Source organism: Leucoraja erinacea, chromosome 26 (assembly GCF_028641065.1).
Source record: "Leucoraja erinacea ecotype New England chromosome 26, Leri_hhj_1, whole genome shotgun sequence".
Lineage (NCBI taxonomy): Eukaryota > Metazoa > Chordata > Chondrichthyes > Rajiformes > Rajidae > Leucoraja > Leucoraja erinaceus.
In genome coordinates, this window is record NC_073402.1 from 18,511,133 (window position 1) to 18,532,241 (window position 21,109).

The 21,109-nt window shown below is 39.8% G+C and overlaps 1 protein-coding gene across 13 annotated transcripts in view; it reads right to left on the bottom strand.

The window, feature by feature from the left end:
* Positions 1 to 371: 371 nt before the first annotated feature.
* The window catches only part of LOC129709739 (UPF0500 protein C1orf216 homolog), a 240,470-nt gene continuing 219,732 nt past the window's right edge, over positions 372 to 21,109 (bottom strand). For 8 of the 13 annotated variants that reach the window (XM_055656285.1, XM_055656280.1, XM_055656284.1 and 5 more), the window contains 2 exons: positions 14,758 to 14,816; positions 10,925 to 13,772 (listed from right to left, as the gene is read on the bottom strand). In XM_055656285.1, the coding sequence (XP_055512260.1) occupies positions 12,938 to 13,753 (816 nt within the window). In that variant the 5' untranslated portion in view covers positions 13,754 to 13,772; positions 14,758 to 14,816 and the 3' untranslated portion in view covers positions 10,925 to 12,937. Of the gene's footprint in view, positions 457 to 10,913; positions 13,773 to 14,757; positions 14,817 to 15,948; positions 16,191 to 21,109 lie in introns of those variants that run through there. The other 5 variants (XR_008725561.1, XR_008725562.1, XM_055656286.1 and 2 more) reach the window with 4 other exon arrangements.

Below are 21,109 nucleotides of genomic sequence, written 5' to 3' on the forward strand. Positions count from 1 at the left end.
ACCCTGTACATCTTCATCTAAAACCAGCGCGTATTTATATACGCGTCATGGGACCATCTTGAAGCTCAAGTGATTTCGAAGAAAAACGATCAGTCATCTACAAACTCATCTCCATGACTCATTTCCTTTTCCTTAAAATGCTTTATCAGTTTCACAAATCTGTGGAATGTTGACTTTAAATATGAATAAACTAAATCGTAAGACCTACACTAACCTAAATCTTTACTTGCTCCCAGCAACTCATGTATAATTACTTTTCCAGGGATTTGCAGAATGCTTTCCATGAGTTCCAGCTGCCATTCGGAGTCCTGACTTTAATGACCTCACAATCTGTTCCTTCACTCCTAAAAATACAAAGACATGAGCCTCACAATGTTTAACCATGGGCTTGTATTTAACCCACACTTTGACTGTTGTTTGTCGACATGCTCATGGACTGCAGTGTCTTCAGAGTACCTGGAAAATATGCAACAAAAGTTTTATTAAAATGCTGCAACAGAATATTATACACGAAGGAGATTAATCATTTAAAACACCAGTGCATTGCCCATGGCACGACACATAATAGTCGTTAAAGAATGTGGGTCTAGAGATTTCTCCACACCATTTCTTGGCATTGAAACAATGTTGTGGTTCATCCTGGTGCATAAAAAGTGAGTACTTCAAATGCAAAGTTCACTAACAGCTTGGGCGTGTGTTCCTGTGTAACGCTGAGCTGAAACTGGCATTGTTGGATTGAGTACAAGATATGTTGTAGGTTCTCGCAGTTGTTAACATCCAGCACAGCGGGTGCAATCCTTGCAGCCCGCTCTTAAAGGGACATTCCCTATCACGCTCGACTCTCTTCCAGTTGGAGGGCAGCAGTGCAGCAGAAAGACTGGATGCTGCGATGATGGATGAGTGGCAGTGTTATAGTTTAATTTTAGTTTTAGAGATACAGCGCAGAAATAGGCCCTTTGGCCCATCGAAACTATGGTGACCAGCGACCCCCATACGCTAACACTATCCTACACACACTAGGGACAATTTCTACAATTATATCAAGTCAATTACCTTACAAACCTGTACGTCTTTGGAGTGAGGAAGGATATCGGAGCACCCGTATAAACCCACTCAGAGTGCAAGGATGCTTCCAGCGGATGGAGGAACCTGACTCTTTATGGTAAGAGGCACAGAGACCTTTCAGTGCTACAGCCAGGCACTTATGCCTGGGAACTGGTGATCATGTGGCACAGAAAGTTGGTGCTGGCCACGTTGTGGTAGCAAATGTGGAGAAAAGCACCTGGAAGGGAGTGACCAGGAAGGTGTGGATAAACTCCTCTACTCGCTGGAGTTTAGAATAATGAGGGGGGGACGACCCTAATTGAAACTTACTGAATAGTGAAAGGCCTGGATAGAGTAGATGCGGAGAGGATTTTTCCACTAGTGGGAGAGTCTAGGACCAGAGGTTGTAGCCTCAGAATTAAAGAATGTTCCATTAGGAAGGAGATGAGGAGGAATTTCTTAAGTTGAAGGTGATGAATCTGTGGAATTCATTGCCACAGAAGCCTGTGGAGGCCATCAATGGATATTTCTAAGGCAGGGATTGACAGATTCTTGATTAGTACGGGTGTCAGGGGTGATGGGGAGAAGACAGGAGAATGGGGTTAGGAGTGAGAGATAGATCAGCCATGATTGGATGGCGGACTTAATGGGCCAAATTGCCTAATTATGCTCCTATAATTTATAAACATATGATGTTACAATTCCTTTATCTCTCTTTTCTTCTCTCACTTTCTGCAACAAACTGTTTCTCTACACACCTTTCTTGCCTCCCATCTGTTTCCTTCTCATCTCCCTTTAAATATTGCACAATCCATTGGCTTCTGATGCTGTGTTGCCTTTATGTCAGTTCATCATTCTGACCTTAACTCCCTTCTGCAAACTCCATCCAGCGTGCGTTTACAATTAACGCTGCCTTTCATCAGCCTAGCCTTGGGTTTAGAGGTTTATTTTTTGTGTTGAAGCAGAAGATACACAGGGATGAAAAACAAGAGCTGGTGGGCAAAATAAGAGAAAAATAAACCAGCTAAATACGATAAAAATTAGTTAGTTAAAACATTTAAATAGAAATTGCCCAGAAATTTGCATTTTGTTTTTGCTTTCTTGTAAATTAATTTGTAAATGGTTCTGGGAGGATTTGATGGAAATGTTACCCTTACCAATCAGAAATAACAAAAGTAGGAGAACTGGGTGATGAAACAGCAGACATCTCAAGCAATTGGAAGTGACAAGAGCAATTCTTGTAAGGGAAAAACATTAGATTTTGTTGCAGACTGAAGGGGTTGTCCCACTTAGGCTATATTTTAGGTGACTACAGGCGACTAGGCTGTCGCCTCATGGTCTTAGGGTGTCGCCTCTATGGCTGTGAGTGGTCTCCTCAGTCACCCAAAGAGTCGTAGCGTCTTTCTGGTTGCCGCTAGATTTTCAACATGTTGAAAATTTTTTGGAGACAGTCGGTGATAGTGGGTTTGATGCCAATGAGCGTAGCTTGACATCTCCTGGCGTAGGTGCTGTTGTACTTGTCGCCAGATTAACGTAGGTTGTTGCCGGTGCTAACTTTGGTTTTTTGTTGTTGTTAAAGTAATGATTCTATTTCGAATTTTATGTCGAAGGGGGGGGTCCAGTCGCCAGTTTCTTGGCGACATGCTACGACTATGGCAGTCACCAGCAGTCACCTAAAAATAGCCTAAATGGGTCAGGCCCTTAATGCAACTATTAAGCCATTCTGAAGCAAGTTTAACTTCCATTGGAGTGTAAGTTGTTTATATTAATTTTGTTCAGCCTCCATGCTTTTGAAGACTGGACTAAGAAATAATATCAATTACTTAAACTAAAAAAATATTCTTAATGTTCATTACCTGGACTTCCTAGAAAGTGAAGCACCTATGATTAGAAATAGCCGCACCCCTGCATCCAAGTGAAAATGCATACCTCCAGATTCAGGGAGTTTCTCCCAAACTGTTATCAGGTAACTGAACCATCCGACCAACAGCTAGAGATCAGTCCTGAGCTATTATCTATCTCATTGGAAACCCTTTGATCGGACTTTACTGGACTCTATTGTGCACCAAATGTTATTTACTTTATTCCCTTGATCATGTATCTGTACAAGGTGGATGGTTCGATTGTAATCATGTTTTGTCTTTCCGCTAGCTGGTTAGCACGCAACGAAAGCTTTTCACTGTACCTCGGTACAGGCGACAATAAACTAAAATAAAACTGAAGTGTACAATATCACCACTGAAGTAACCACTGATACTGGCAATTAAAGATGGGCTGTCACTCTCAGGTGATATGCACTATGTGTAATTATATGCATTGGCACAGATTATTATAACTGGGCTTTAACCCTCGAAGATTTGAGGGCCAAAACAGGTTTACTCGGGCATAAGGGAACATTTTTATTTCTTTTGAAATCTAAGGGCAATAAACTGGTTAATTCAGGCTCCTTCACACAAATGCAACTCACTGAAAGCTGACAGCAACATGGCACCAGTGCCCAGGGAAGAGGAGCAACAGCTGTGATATATTGTAACATCATAACAACTTCCACATGTCTGATCCAACAGACCATCTTCATGGAGATAAATATTTGGACAGCACTCCATGTTAAGGTGTGTGGATTTGCATTAGCGAAATGAATGCTTATTACAAGGGACAAAGTGAACACATTTTGTGAAATTTGGCCAAATTGCAGTTATTAGTGTCCTTTTTTTTAAACCATGCTTATGAATGGTAATCTGATTATCAATTTGGGGCCCATGTTTCCCCCTCAACCAAACCCACCACAGTAGGTTACCTGGTCATGATTACATTCCTGTTCATGGAACGTTTTTGTAAGCAAATTGACATCCATACTTTTCATTGCAACATTGATCACCGCACTGCAAAAACGCTTCACTTGTTGTTAAGTACTTTCAGACACCCACATTCATGAAATTGATCTTCAAATGTAAATTATTGCAGGTTCATTTTTCTTCTGGATCTTGACTTGGATGTAACTTCTACCTGAGCTCTGGGGCTGCATCCTCGCGAACTTTAACAAGCTCTCTTAAGGGAATAATCTTAGTAAATAATCTTGGTCAATCACAAAGGACATTTTTGTAGTTAGGTTATGATGTTCAGTCTGAACGTTTGATTGCATCAGTACCCAACATCTTACCTTTATGATTTACACGTTTTTGCACTTTACTGTTAGCTGATATATTTTTTTAATCTTCAAGAAAAGGTTAGGAAACCTGCAGCAAAATCTATCTGATAACTGGTAGTGAATTATCCCTCTGAAGTTTTGTGGTCACTGCATTCATTTCCTCTGGTAATTTTTAACTACCTTGTCTGTTTCATCTTAATGGCCTTTCTGAGTCTTTCAGTTGACTGAATTTTGACAGCAGTCAGAACTTTGCAGAATAATCAAATATTTTGTGTAAATTCTATTAACCATGGGCTCATGGAGAATTGATTTTGATTGGTTTTGAATCAAAGTCACAGTCTTTATTCCTCTTTGTGTAGCTATCTTAATATTACTTATGCCTTTCAAACTTTTACAATCTGCTTCACTAAATACATACAAATAATATAATGAGATACACATTTTGAAATGTCCCAAAATACTTAATGCAATATGTTACCAAAAGTGTAGAGATTATTGTTATGAAGATTTGCACTCCATTTCTGTGCCAGTTATTTTTGTGATTTACAAATTATTACCTTTGATATTATTAACATATCATATTATTAGAAAAGATTCAAAGGTCAGAATGTAAATAGTGTGTCAGGATTTGTTTCCAAAGTACTGTTTATTTATCCTTAATTTTTGACTTTATATGCTGCTCTCGAAGTACCAGTACAAATCTATCTTAATAGTCATGAACTGATGTAAATGATATGCTGCGATCTGTCCAATATCTGCCGTGCTATGGTTTGTCCTAACCTTACCTTCCTCATCGTTTCAGTACAAATTGGTCCTTCTCGCCTTTATTTTCCAAACAATCTTTCTGATGGTACTTACAGCTGCAGGACATTTTCTGCTAAAATTACATTATCTGGTAACTTCCTGAAAGGAATGTTGAAATCTTTAGTGCTAATTTCATTAAGATGATCCGGAGACATAACACGGTGAATCATCATTATGACTTCCCATGGTGAGTTACCATGACTGATTATCCATTCCTCCCAATTTGTTACAGCCGACCCTAGGTGGAAGCAAGCAGCAATTCAGCTGTTCATTCAATCCAAAATGTTGTGTGAGCAATAGTGGTATAGTGGTGAGCATAGCGGCCTTCCAACAAGTTGACCCGGGTATGGGCGGTACGGTGGCGCAGAGGTAGAGTTGCTGCCTCACACCTCTTGCAACACCGGAGACATGGGTTCGATCCCGACTACGGGCGCTGTCTGTACGGAGTTTGTACGTTCTCCCCGTGACCGTGTGGGTTTTCTCCGAGATTTTTGGTTTCCTCCCACACCCCAAAGACATACAGGTTCGTAGGTTAATTGGCTTGTTATAAGTGTAAATTGTCCTTAGTGTGTGTAGGATAGTGTTAATGTGCAGGGATCGCTGGTTGGATCGGGCTCAGTGGGCCCTATGGCCTGTTTCTGCACTGTATCTCTAAACTGAGCTAAACTAAGCTGCAAGAAACTAATGAGTAATGATTAATTTGGAAAGACATTTCTTCTAATTTTCCGAAAACAGCTTCCAGTGTCTGTATTAACAGTTAATGGGTGCAATTATATGATCCAAATGTCTTACCAAATGAGTACGCAAAACTGTGGCAGATGAAGTTGAATGTGATTCATTGTGGGGCATTCCATTGTGGATTAAAAAAAAAGATAAATTGGAGCATTTTCCATCTGTTAAGAAACTGGGTACTGGCTTGGAGAAAAGAGAACAAGAAGGCTACGGAGGCACATTTCAAATAATAGGTACAAAAACTAATCAAATAAGGCCAATAGAATGGCAGTCTTTTATCTCAATGGGGCTAGTTCAGAAAGTGAAAGTTACTCTTCAATGATATGAAACTTTAATGAAAACGTCCATCAGCTGGGAATGAATGGGCAATTTCAAATGCCAAACCTCCATTGGAATTTTAGCCCAGAAACAAGAGTTAAAATGTAATAATTTTTTCACTGTTATAGCTCAAGCAAAGGAATGTTACACAAATGTAATAAGGATTTGCTTAATAATATTGTAAAAATAATTTCTTAGCTTCTATATTTATTCTGATTGACAAAAGGAATATGTCTCTGTCTCCTCAAAAAGGTCTTGTTTTAGCTAAGTTTCTTCTGGGTGTATTATCAAGCGGTGGTTTCCCACCTAAAAGAACGTGAGCAGCAGGTCCACTGGGAAGATCATCCACAAAACCCCCTCCTAACCACCAACTTTATAGTGCGTTAATAGTGAAGTGGGAGGCCTCCCCCACAACACAAAGGTGGACGGGCGAGGGGAAGGATGAAGTGTCCAAGGAAGGCGATAGCTGGAGGCCCGCAGCAGCCTGGGGCTTGCCTGGATCGGGCACCACCCATAAGAATTAAATAGCAGACTGGACTTTGAAAATGGTGGCAAAACATGGCGTCTCTTGTATGGCAGCTCAGTAGACTCTATTCTTGCTAATGTTTGCAAACTTGCTAATTGAGGATGAACATTTGCTAATTGATGATGTACTTGGGTATGGGGATACTGTACTTGACTGTATGTAAGAACAATAATTTCACTCTTCGTTTGTGCATATGACAATAAAAGCATCATTGAGCCATTCATCTCTAATGGATCAACCCACTAGGTGACCTATTATTGTGTATTTCTGTAACATGGATTTAAGCATCACCAACACATTCCCAGGGTAATTGGTGTGGGTAATAATAGTGATGAAAGATTCAAATTCCTATGGGAATGTGCCTTGGACAGTTTCAAAGATACTTTGAGTTTATCCTGACGATTGTCTTTGGTAATGAATGCTTGCTCAAAATGCACTCTTCTTACAGTGGTGGCAGTGATTAATTGTCAATGATGGCACTGATGCTAAAGACCAGAAGCAGAGTTGTGTAGCTCACTCACCTACAGAACAAGACTACACAGAGTTTTATTTTCCAAATGACATCAATGGATACACAAAGTCAAGACAAAAATCCCTTGATGCCATTCCGTACTTGAGAATAGGGAGCCTTTGGTCCATCGCGTGAAGAGCTTTAATCAAGAGTCCCTGCACTTTGAGAGCTCATAGTGCAGCGTGCAAGGAATATTTTCAGTGCCTCTTACCCCCTTGTGTGAAATTTCCATTTGAACTCTAGATTGTTTGCAAACATTTTGAAAGTTGCCTAATGAACTATAGAATAAATAGATTTTATTGTAAATTGCTCATTCCTCTTTGCAAATAACTAAATTCATGATCCAAAAACAATATTGGTTCAAGTACAAAGCATCTTGGATAAATGTTGAAAAGGACACAAAGTGCTGGTTTAACTCAGCGGGTCTGGCAGCATCTCTGGAGAACATGGATAGGTAATGTTTCAGATCCGGGACCCTTATTCAGGCTGATCAAACGCAGGTTCAACTATGTTGTTCCTTAGTGAAGAAACTCCTCTCCGATGCCAGTGGGAAGTGCAACTTCAACTCTCTTTGCTCTTCCTCTTTTATATTGTGAATTCATTTTTACCGAATCATTTACTGCCTCTCAGCCCCTTTTCCTCGTCTCTGTTAATGGAGATTTTGTTTCTCCCCCTTTTTCATCCCCCAACTTCACTAACATGATTGCTCACCTGTCACTTCTTATTTCTCAGGAACAGTTATATACAGAATGTTAACTTTTTGTTTTCTCTAAACAGATGCCAAATGATCTGCTTTGTTCTTCTAAGTTCTGCTTTTGATTCAGAAACAGTTTGTGAGCTGTAAACAAAATCCAGAAATCTTTCTTTATTCACCCTATTACATGTCTGATTCACGAGGGCCTCGTTCCAAGAAAGTGATTGTTTTAGTAAGTGGGTTATAAATATTTAATCTTTGTAACGTTGACAATGTTTCCCATTGTGCTAGCAGATGTGCTGTTTGTTTGTCATAAGATGGCTCATGACTTTGTTTTTGTCTAAACTAACCCTTGCATTCAGTGTACCAAGTGCCTGCAAAAAAAATCCAGAGACAACCATTTTCAAGCTTGAATTTGGCTTTCAATGCCTGCCTTTTCATTCCTTGTGCAGTAACATATTCATGGACTCCTCTTGCCAGTTGTCATTCTAAGACAGGAGGAGATGAATTTGGATTCCCCGACTTCCCTCATGTTATGGTGATGCATATTAGGAGATGGTGCACTAGAAGGAGTTGGGCAAGGGAGAAGAATCCAGCGACACTATGACTTTGATTAATGGTTGACAAGGTGGTCAGGCCCCTTCCTGTCCTTGTTCCTAAAACACGAGACAGATTGATCGGTTGGGCGGCACAGTGGCGCAGCAGTAGAGTTGTTGCCTTACAGCACCAGAGACCAAAGTTCGATCCTGATTACTGGTGCTTTCTGTATGGAGTTTGTACATTCTCCCTGTAACCATGTGGGTTTTCTCCTAGTGCTCCAGTTTCCTCCCACATTCCAAAGATGTACAGGTTTGTAGGTTAATTAGCTTTGATAAAATTGTAAATTGTCCCTAGTGTGTAGGATAGTGCTAATGCGTCAGGATCGCTGGTTGGCACGTACTTGGTGAGCCAAAGGATCTGTTTACCATCTCCTTCACGGAGTAATGTCGTCTAAACCATTATCTCTCACTGAGTAGAATTGGTCATTCTCTGGCTACAATCCCCAGATGATGAACCTCTCCCCCTCCCCCCTCTTCCAGCAGGTTACGCTGCTGTGATACCATCCCTCACTCTTCCTATCAAACTTCAATAGCTGGACATCAGATTCCTAATGTCTGTTATCAGAAGGTACGTTTGAAGGCACATTCATATCTTTATGGGTTTCTCACGAACCAAGGCTGATACCTCTCTCCCAAACTCAACTTCCAATTCACCTAAGAATGCAAGTAATTGCTAACTTTTTCAATTGTAAAGAGACAGAGTGTTGTAGCCATTAAATGCCTGATGTCTTGTGCATGTATAGCAGAGAATGTTAACAGCAAAAGTTGGCAAGGAACTTCAAATCAACAGGGGACAAGAATTTACATTATACAGTGTTCACAATGCATACTTTCAGCAGGCATAAGCTATGCATGTCTTACCCGATTTGCCCGTCATGTTAAAATGTGCAGCAAATTAGAAGCACTCATAATGTTGAAAAAACCTTTGCATAGAGCTCACTTTCCAAACAATTATCAATTTTACACATTTCACAACTGAGATTGGGGCATTTTAAGCTTCTTTCTAGCAACATATGTAAATGGCAGTATGAAGATGGTCATCGTTGTTAACTAAAGATTTTACAGCGAAGAATATGAAGATAATGTAGCAATCTAGAAATGATATGCCATCAAGGATACTTACAAACATTGATAAATATATTACTTGGCAAACTGTATTAAGTGAATTCATGTTTGCACGGTAAGCAGGATAAATAATTACCACGGCCAGATATCCCTTTTATTCATGAATAGATTGTTGTTTTGATAGTATGTTCTTTTGAATTAAACATCATGGTCTAAAAATTGTTGTTCTCAGTAAATGTTGCACTTGGCATAATGCCCCAGTGGTTCCCCCTAACTAAATAAAACAAAATTGTTAACATTAAATTTTTTTAAGTTGAGTGTATTGTTCACTCGGTACTTGCATTGAAACACATTCTACGTGTTTCTTAAAGACAACTTCCTATTAAGATCTTACTGCATGTGCTGGGGTTATGCTGTTGTGGATCACGGAAAGCAGGTTCCAATCTTAAAGGACTTTCTGGGAAGATACTAGGGAAATGGGGAAGAGGAACATGTCTTAATTATGCATAGGCACTTCCCTTCCCCTTGCAATCATCTACACAAGTTGAGTGCTACTACACAAATGGCATCCAGCAAAGGTGAGGCAGAGATTGTAGAATGCACCTCTCCTATGCATGGCTGCAATTAGTGTGGAAAGGCTAGACAATGATGTGTGGAATGCACAAAGCATTAATATGGAGCCAGGTTCGATGCAGACAATACACACTGACAAATCGTTGGGAACCATTTAATTTGTGTCTTCTTTCCAATGTGCTGCAGTGTGTGGTCCTGTTTATATTAAGGTCATAGGTAGCACATAATGACGAACTTCCATCAGCAATGCTGAGATGACCATTCTGCATGTATGTCAGTGTTGTTATTACATGCATGAATGATGCCAGAGAATCATCAGCTGTGTTAAGGTGAATTATGCCTTGAAGTACCTGGTCCCATCCCACAAGAAGTACAAAAGATAAATACAAAATACTGGAGTAACTCAGCGGGGCAAGCAGCATAACTGGAGAGAAGGAATGCGTGACGTTTCAGGTCGAGACCCTTCTTCAGACAGTTAATTTTTCATAGGTACACAAAAAAGCTGGAGAAACTCAGCGGGTGCAGCAGCATCTATGGAGCGAAGGAAATAGTCAACGTTTCGGCCCGAAACGTTGCCTATTTCCTTCGCTCCATAGATGCTGCTGCACCCGCTGAGTTTCTCTGGCATTTTTGTGTACCTTCGATTTTCCAGTATCTGCAGTTCCTTCATAAACAGTTAATTTTTCATTGTGGATTAAAAACTGGGCAATTTGTTATCATGTCCCACTCCAAAGGGTAAAGTGTAGAGGCCGATGGCAAGAATGGAGATATATAAGAGATGGAGAAAACTTAATATAATTTGTAATTAATTTAATTTTCTTTAATCTCACTTCTTTCCCCTTTGGTGATCACATGCAACATTTTTACAACACTTGTGAGGTTCTTTATTTTTTAAACATGCAATTTTCTTTGAAACTATTTTTAATATACTTTCTTTCTCTTCAACACAGCACAGGCTTACTTGCATTATAATTGCTTCGAGTTTCTCATGTTAATGTGGATATAAGATCTTGTCTAGTGTTTACCAAAAAAAAATTGACAATTGGACCGTACTGGCACCACATCTCACTTACATGTACTGAGTTAGTTCAGAGTTTCAAAGGATCTAATTTAAATAGGACCGTTAATAAATAACTGGTTTGTATTACTGAAACAAACATTGCCCAAAACATCACATTTGATGGAGTTTAGCGTTATATTTTTTTAACATAAACATGGGCAGCACAGATATGGTTATATAAATAGACAGTTTATTATATTGATAATTGTACATCAGAAACTCCTATTGATCACACACATTATGGTGATGGTAGTCATTATTCAGGAAATAAAAAAGTATGCAACTGCACTTTTTAACAATATTCGGAGTCCCAAACAAAAACCATAGCACAAATGAAATAACCGCATTTTCTGTCCACTTGCTTAACATTAGATATGATAGCAGCTATTTTTACATTCAAGTAATCATGCCTACATGAACATCAAAATGTCTTAATCTAACAAGAAATAAAAATCATTATGGTCCATTTCCTTTCATGCCATTCAGTTCAATCCATGGGAGGGTTCCCTCAAATTTCAGACATGCAAAATCCATTCAATTGGTCTTTCAATGCAGTAGTTTAAGAACACAGGCTTTCTTTGTAAAGGGTCCATATATTGTTCCGCTCCCAATACTTTGCTGCCTATGTGGCCTATGCAAGTTCAGACTTAAGAGTGCATCTTATAAACCTCATCTATATACAAATGATCCCCATGAGCCATTGGATACAATAGTTATTCAACATGCTAACTTTTAATATCATCGTTACATTTTGTTAACAGCTGTGAATCTGTTGCAGGTAATGCATTTTTTTCTGGATCCAACCTCTAATATAATTAGTGATTGCAAATAAACTTAACACCATTGGTCCATTAGTTTCATAACAAATAGGACTCTGATTTGCCACACATTAAACAGGTAATATGAATAAAATAATATTTCATGTTTTAGCACATTTCTCCAAATTTAATCTTTATATTAAAATAAAGTCAAACAAATACAGCTTAAATAATGTACAGAGTCCAATGCAGGGATATTTGAGGCATAACAAAAAGTACAAGAAGCATAAGTTACATCTAACCCAAAATTCTAGATAACAAAAGCAAATAAAAGTTGTAGTAATTTCAGGATCTCCAACAGCAGAGATAAGACACCAAGAAAAATCCTTGGCTCCTTGCATGCACCTCGTCTTTTTAAATCAACTAGCAACTTCAACTTAGGAGAAGGGAAACTGTCCTGAAGCAGCGTTTCTGCATCAATTGTCCGTCACCCTAATTTAATTACTAATCAACATGGAAGTTATTTTAAAAAGGTTCCATTTATAAGGACAGCAGCACATGGAGTTGGTTTACCAATAAAGAATTGTGAATTGAAAAATATAGTACTGCAAGTTAGCAACTGAAAATGTAACAGCACAAGATCCAAGCATAACATCTTTGATTGGAGGTGGCCTTTCTGGATAGTACAGGGAAGCGAGATTAATTTTCTTTTTTACAATTAACCACAAATCTCAGTAGAGATTAAGTGATGGCCTTAGTCAATAATATGACTGAGTGCAGCAAATAACAAAACTCATTATTTCGCTGCTGTCTCCCAAATTAATCTCCTTTGTTTAACCACTTAATTCCCACTGCATTCTAGAAGCCAACCTTAAAAGCAGAGGGATTGTCAATTCAAGAAGCAGCAAGAACATTGAAAAAATAATCTTCCCATTCCATCAAACAAATAAATATATTAATGTTGCTTATATTTTCCATCTTCCAAGATGAATAACTGAATCTCCTTAAATTTGATTGCTTTTCTGTATACCTACAATTGTGAAGACATATTCTCATGCTAGCAAGACTCCAAAAAATGGTTTTGAATGCATTAGTTGTCTTCCTGCTAGATGACTCCCTGTTTGATGAACTTGAGCAGCTCTTTGCGGTTGCTTAAGATGGTGTCATAACTCTCCTGCAGCCGGTTTTGGTGGTCCACGACTTTGTGCTGGAGGCTGCGGATCCATCTCAGCAACGCGAGGCGTCGGTACATGACCACTTGCGTTTGGTGCTTCTCCTTCTCTTGCTCTTTGAACCTTTGTTTCTCTTGAAGACTCTGGACTGCCTCAAATATTGACGGCAACAAGCAATCTGCAGCAGGCGGAGTCCCTGGAATACTTTCAGCCTCAGCTTCTGCCGTTTGTAGCCAAGGATCTCGCTTGACAGTTTCCGACGTCTCCCAAACGTTTCCCTCCACACTGTCTGGGCTTTCAATGCTCAGGCAGCTGCTGGAATAGCCATTGTCATCTGAAGGTGAGACAACAAACTCTTCACAATCCCTAACCTTGGGAAGTTTGCTGGCGTGGTCTACTTCAGCTCCCTCTGGTGGAATTCGGACATGCTCAGCAGAAATAGGCCTGGTTCCCCCCGATTCCAAACTCAAAGATCCTACCACCGTGTTGGAATTGCATTTCTCTTTCTTCACTTGCAAGTTGGGTTCGCTTTTTAGTTTGGGGCTACCACTGAACGTGGTCCCAGCGGGCTGAGGGAGACTGAAGTTCTCATTCGTGTTGTATATCTCCACCACAAAGTTAGAATTCTTGTCCTGCATGACCTCGGAAGTACAAATGGTTTCACTCTTGATTTGTCGATCATGTGCTCCATTGCAAATTTGAGAGTTTGAAGACACCTCTGGGGCTCCCAGTGCCTCAATAGCAAACATACTGATCTACTTCAAAAAGCTGAAAAATATTATATTGCAACACATATGGAGAATCATATCATTAAAGAACAAATCTACTTCAAGCTGTGTTCATATTTTATAACATGGCACGCTCCTAAAAAAAGTCAATGATGGATGATCGTAAAAAGGCACACATGAAAATCTGTCTTTTATGAGGAGCGTTTGGTGATATTACTTCATCCTAAAGCTGCTTATATACAATTAAATATATTTTGAGGATAGTAATTATTGTAATGACAGAAATCATGATGTTAGAAGAATCATGTTGCCAGTTGGATCAGTACTTGGTGTTCTTGATCTCCAATTAGACAACATAGAATTATGTTTTTTTTTTATTTTTAACCACATTGTTCCAATCCAAAATAAACTCCAGTTCTAAGACACTATATGTAATTTAGAAAGGACCACAGGAGGAAAGGGTATTTAGTTGTTTTACTTGTGATGTTAAAGAGTATGCCAATGTGCCTTACTATGATAATCCTTTCACTGAATCATTGACAAGATAATGCACAATAAAGCAATTTAAGCATAAAATTGGAAATGTGAAGTTTTCGGAACAGTAACTAAAAATGTGTCAGAGGTCGGTAAAGGGATCAAAGGAGTGCTGCGTGGGGTGTAGAAAGATTCACTGTGGAGATCCATCCAAGACATATTTGGGTTTGGTGTGAGCACTGTTGGTTTTGAGAACTTCTTTCTTTGATGCAATTTCCTTAGCCACATACCTAGACTGGCTGATTCACATCAAAGCACATTGACCAAGAGCAGGGGAAACATAAATATTCTGTATAAGGTGGTATTCAATGAGCAAAGGATCAAACTACACGAGATCAGGAAATTTGGACAACATGATGTTCACTATGTTGAATGAATGTGAACCGACAAACAACAAGACTAGGAAAAAGTGTGATTTGTATAATCAAATAGTACTAATTCAATGACAATTATAGTTCAACTGTGATCAGATTTCATTTGTTACCAGTTACCTGAATAGAAGGGAGAGATTCAGACTTTTGAGGCTTGTCAGAAGAAATATGAAGCACATCTGTAGTGATAGTAAAGAAAACAAGTTTAACCATTAATTTATGTTTCCTTGATCAATCATCTAACAAAGTCACTTTGTCACCACAAAGCTCTTCCTCTGCAACTCTATATAACTCCTAGTTATTCCATATACATCGCAACTTCAATTACACCCTTCACTTTGCTCATAGCACCATGAAGCAGCTGGCCATGTCGCTGCCTCACAGCTCCAGCAAAACGTCTTCGATCCTGACCTCCATTGCTGCCTGTGTGGAGTTTGCACATTCTCCCTGTGACCATGTGGGTTTATTTTGGATGTTTCAGCTTCCTCCCTCTTCCCAAGGCATGTTCCTCAGTAGGTTAATTGGCCACTGCAAGTTACTCCTGAAGGCAGGAACGAGAAAAGGGCTGGAGGGAAATAGCTCTGAGGTGGGATTATTCTGAGGGCCAGCATAGATTTAATAGGCCAAATGTCCCTACAGCAGAACATGTCATGGATCCACCAACAACTGCAAATACCTCCTTGATATTTGGCATCTTCAAATCATTGTTCATGCCACATCCTATTATCTGTGCTTAATGCTATATGCCAACATACATCTACTCTTTACATCTCTTCAAGCTGTAGTATCATTATCTCAAAACCTTTCAGATCCACAGCAGCAACATCCTTTGCTCTAATAGAATTTTGTTCTACACCTTTCAGGTAACCAGGATCACAATCTTCAATTCTTGGATATCATTGTGGCTACAGATTTCACTCTCCATTATAAACTTCCTCCAAACCCCTGTCCTTACAACATCAACTACTGCAAGGACAGGAGTATTCTTTATTCCTTCTGGTTTTCTACTCTCTTGCCCCAGACAATCAACCTTCAGTAAAGATCTCTGCTTATTCCTTACCTTAGAAAAGAGCATACATAACATGTTGCTGGCAGTGGTTTCTACTTGTTCTGATGTCTATTTCTTTGACCAGGAGTCTAACCCCCAGATAGTTGTATTTTACTTTAGACATCAAACTTTAGAGAAACAGCATGGAAACAGGCCCTTCAGCCCACTGAGTCTGCACTAAACAATGAGTACCCTGTACACTAACACTATCCTACACAACAAGGACAATTTTACAACTTACCAAATCCAATTAACCTACAAACCTGTATGTCTTTGGGGTGTGGGAGGAAAGCGGAGCACCCGGGAAAACCCATGTAGTCACGGGGAGAACGTGCAAACTCCGTACAAACAGCAGCCGTAGTCAGGATCGAACCCAGGTCTCTGGCATTGTAAAGGAGCAACTCTACCGCTGCGCCAATGTGCGGCGCTGTTTCTTTCCCCCAAAATCTGGGACTCCCATTCCATCGTGAACACGCCTTCTGTCCTCTAAACCTTTTCAGCTTTCCTTTAAAAAAAAACGTGTGGTATCTGAGATGAGAACATGTTTTGACGTCAGCTTTCTACAGTTAAAAACTAAAATAATCAAAATGTTTAATTAAAACGAGTTACATATTACAAAGATGAACTGGTAACCGACTCTTTATATGATGACTGACAGTGTCTTGTTTGCTTGGCTACTTCAAAATAAATGATTTTACATAAAATAACTTGATAGCTTGAATACATCATCATCGATATTCTGAGTTCCATGGGGCCCAATGTTCACCTATTCCACTTGAAAACTCTTAATCTGAAAGTATATCAGTCTATAGTCAACTGTAAAACACCAATTTTAAGGAAAAGGTATCAGTAGGGTCCAGATTTTACACCTGAAAGATTTGCCTAGATCTCAATTATTTATGTGGATCATTCCTATGTAAATCAGGAATGAAGTAAGATTGTAACATTTTACTATGTTCCTGTCTATGTTTTCAGATGAATAGTATGCAAAGGCTGAAGAATGCAGAGGGATTTGCTTGATGTGTTGACATTTAATTGCTGACATTTAATCTCAGCAACCTCAGGAACACAAATTTTCTGGACAATTACCTTGGTGTTGTTCATGAGACCATGTTATACGGAAATTGGCTGCTGCCTTACCCGTAATTAGAAATGGGAACCAAAGTATGTCACTGGCTTTAAAACACTGCCTAACAACCTTTGAAAGGCACAACATAAATCATAGCTGTTTCTTTCCTTTCAATACTAGTTTAGTTTCTATAAAGTTGCTTCATCTGCAATGGATCAAAATCCTGGAGCCCAGACTCTCGAACATCTTCACCACAAGATGCGCTGCAATTGAATGAACATCAACTAAAGAGCCATTAAAACGATAAATGCTGGCTTTAAGAATAACAAAGAAGGGAGAGGCAATATGATCATGTTATGGTGCATTTCACATAATTATCTTAATCATAGTTGAGTGCTATCTTGAACCAAAATGATGTGGGGTGTTAAGTAATGACTTCAGCTGTCTACAAATGAAACCCCATATCATGGTAATTACACAAGGAAAGGTTTTGGTAAAATGCTGATGTGATCTCGGTCGGTGAGGGAAGCATCAGGGCATTCTTCAAGACGATCAATCCAGGCTACGTATCTGGGCAAGACTCCATACTCGAGCGAGTGCTGTACTGTCAGACCAACCGGCGTCTACGTTTCACTTCTGCCACCTGAGGTTCCCACCTGTTTCAAAAGGGCATCTAGTGTACCGGTACCTGAGCTGGTGGCCTGCCTTGCTGATACTTCTGGCAGCACCCACATCCACTGTAATGAAGTGGTAGGAGAGGTTGGTTTTGGCACTAATCAATTCCTGCCTCAGAAATATGCAAAAAGCAAAGTATTGGAGGGACAGAGAGGGTCAGGCAACATCTGGGGAGGGGATGGACAGAAGATGTTTTGTGTCAGGTCTTTTTTTGGTGTATGCTATCCAGTCATCAAATAGATTTTGCATGATTACAATCAAGCCATCCATGGTGTAGATACAGGATAAAGGGAATATGTTTAGTGCAAGATAAATTCCAGTGAAGTCCAATTAAAGATAGTCCAATAAGGTCGATGAAAAGTCAGGATCTCTCTCTAGTTGGTGATAGGATAGGTTCAGTTGCCTAATAACAGCTGGGAAGAAACTGACCCTGAATCTGCGTTTTCACACTTCTGTACCTTTTGCCTCATGGGCGAGGGGAGAAGAGGGAATGAACGGGGTGAGACTCGTCCATGATTAGACTCATCCTTGCAGGGGAAAGTGCCTGGGGAGGGTGCGGGTTGGGTGGGAAAGGCGAAGTGAACCAAAGAGTTGCGTAGAGATTGAGCACCTCTGGAGATTTCTGCCTGACCCACTGAGTTACTGCAGCATATTGTGTCTATTTTTGGTATAAACCAGCATCTACAGTTCCTTTTTATTTACATATTGCTCAATGCTAATCCTACCTCTGCAACAAAACGCAGACCACCTCTTGCACTATCATGGCATTGTTTTCAATTGTGGTTTGCACTAACATTTTGTTTTACGCTTTCTTTATCTTTTCACACTCCTGCTTAATTTATCTATTGGTTATGTACAATGTAATGTTCTGTCTCAGTCTATGTGGGTAAAGGGCCTGTCCCATTTACGCAATTTTTTTGGCGACTTGCCAGCACCCATCATAGTCGCGGCAGGTCTCCGAAGATTTTCAACATGTTGAAAATCCAGCGGTTGACCAGAAAAAGGTATGACTCTTTGGGCGACTAATCACAACCATACAGGCATGACCCCGCAACATGTTGAAAAAAATCACTTAAGTGGAACAGGCCCTTAATGCTGCTGCAAGCAAGCAAGCTTTTCAATATACTTGGTCTGCACCATAATTTTGCATATGAGAATATCACCTTTATAAGACATGACCTGCCATGGACAAAGCTATTTTATTTTTAAGAATGAACTGCAGATATTGTCTGTCCCTAATTAGCCCATTCTCTTCCAAATGGGAGTGTATCCCATCCCGAAGATTCCCCTCCAACAGTTGACAACTGTATTCCAACACTATTCGTCTTCCAAATGTGAGAAAGAATCTCATTATTTTGGGCATCATGAAATATCCAGGAATCTTCCGGCAGAAGCACAGAGCATCGCCTCCTCGCACGATGTCCATATGATTGCCTGAAGTCATGAACTTTATCACTCAAGCCTATCCTATGTTCTACAATTCACATATCATTCGTTGATATATTTTCTACTTCTAACAACCCAGGAAAGTATAATAAAAATAAATAAGTTTCATTGAGTGAAGCATTGCACAGGGTTCTTTGCAACAACCTGACATGCCTCGATCACAGCATTCATTTTACTTGGAGTCCATTAGTAAAAGATTTGTCTGTCTACTTATAAAATCCAGCGTGCCTGTGCTGGGCAATGCCAAATAAACTAAGGATTAAACCAAAATAAAGCTGCATGATGTTTATAGAAATTGTCTAAGCCTATAAATCAAATACTACAATCACTTTTAATTAATTCAGTGTTGCTGTCAAGGGCTGTATTTATTGTGTATACTTTTTGCCAATTAGTTCCTTGATCTTGTTAACATTGAGCAAGAGGTTGTTGCTGTGGCACCAGTCAACCAAGTGTTCCATCTCACTCTTATTCATTGACTCAGACGGAGAAGTGATGGTTCTTTTGAAGAGCATCTTGGTGGGTAAATACCTAGTGCCTGGTGGGATCTAGATAATTGAAGTCCAGTGGAGGGGATTGCAGGGCCCTTGAGGAAGATCTATGTATCTTCTCTAGCCACAGGTGAGATCCTGGAGCACTGGTCAGTAGCCAATGTTGTTCTTTTGTTTAAGAAGGTAAGTAGAGAGAATCCAGGGGACAGTTGGCTGGTAAAGCTCATGTCAGCGGTAGGGAAACTGTTGGAGGGGAATCTTCAGGATGGGATATACTCCCATTTGGAAGAGAATGGGCTAATTAGGGACAGACAATATCTGCAGTTCATTCTTAAAAACAAATAGCTTTGTCCATGGCAGGTCATGTCTTATAAAGATGATTGATTTTCAGAGGTTGATGAGGATAGGTCATTGGATGTTGTCTCCATGGATTTTAGAGAGACTTTTGATAAGATTCCTCATGGTAGGCTGATCTAGATGATTAATGCCCCTGTCCCACTTGGGAAACCTGAACGGAAACCTCTGGAGACATTGCGCCCCACACAAGGTTTCCGTGCAGTTCCCAGAGGTTTTTGTCAGTCTCCCTACCTGCTTCCACTACCTACAACCTCCGGCAACCACCTGCAACCTCCGGGAACTGCGCGGAAACCTTGGGTGTGGAGCAAAGTCTCCAGAGGTTTCGTTCAGGTTTCCTAAGTGGGACAGGGGCATAAGATGCATGGGATGCATGGTGACTTGGTCGCTTGGATTTAGAACTGTCTTACTCATAGAAGACAGAGGGTTGTGGTGGAAGAGTTTTATTCTGGCTGGAGGAATATGACCAGAGGCCAATTAACCAACAAACCCCACACGTCTTTAGGATATGGGAGGAACGGAGCACCTGGAGGAAACCCACACAGTCACATGGAGAACATGCAAACTCCACACAGACAGCAACCAAGGTCAAGATCGACACGGGTCTCTGGCGCTGTGAGGCAGCTGCTCCACCATGTCACGATTTGACTAGAAATTTTAGCAAGTTGCTGCAGTACATTCAGGAGATGGTACACACAGCATTCATGTGCTACAGTACCAGGGAAATTAGTGTTTGTTGAGGTGAATGGGCGAGTGGGTGAGTGGGTTGCATTAATCTGGGTGATGATTTTTTTGAACATTAGTACTGCATTCAACGAGGCACCTGGGCAGTATTTCATTGCAATCCTTATTTGCATTGAAAAAGCAAGCATAGTTTGGGGAGTAGGGCCAGACTCACTCACCACAGAATTTCCAGCTCCTCGTCTGCTCAACTACCCACACTACTCACTTAACTGTTCCAGTTAAATTTCTGGTCATTAGTAAAAACCTCTCGCAGACTAAAATCCTTTCAAATGATACCATCATTCAAAGATGATTATATCATTGACATTTTCAATAGATGATGATTCTTTTTATGTATGGCTAAGTTTTGAAACTAAAATTTTAATCACTAGTTTTAAAAGGTTTTATTTTGCATTTTATTATGCTTGTGGTACAATTCTTTACATAAATATAATGACCTATTTATTGAAACACTGCCAAGTTTCAGGTAGCCAGGAGCAATCCCAGAAAACTGAAAATGCAGCAAACATTTTCAAGATTACCATAATTTTTTAAATTTATCTTCAATTTTTATTAATAACTCACAGAATGATATTTAAAATTATTGAAATGATAGTGGTAATTACAGCAAAACTACATTAACCAGCACAACCCGAGTCGATAGGCCCC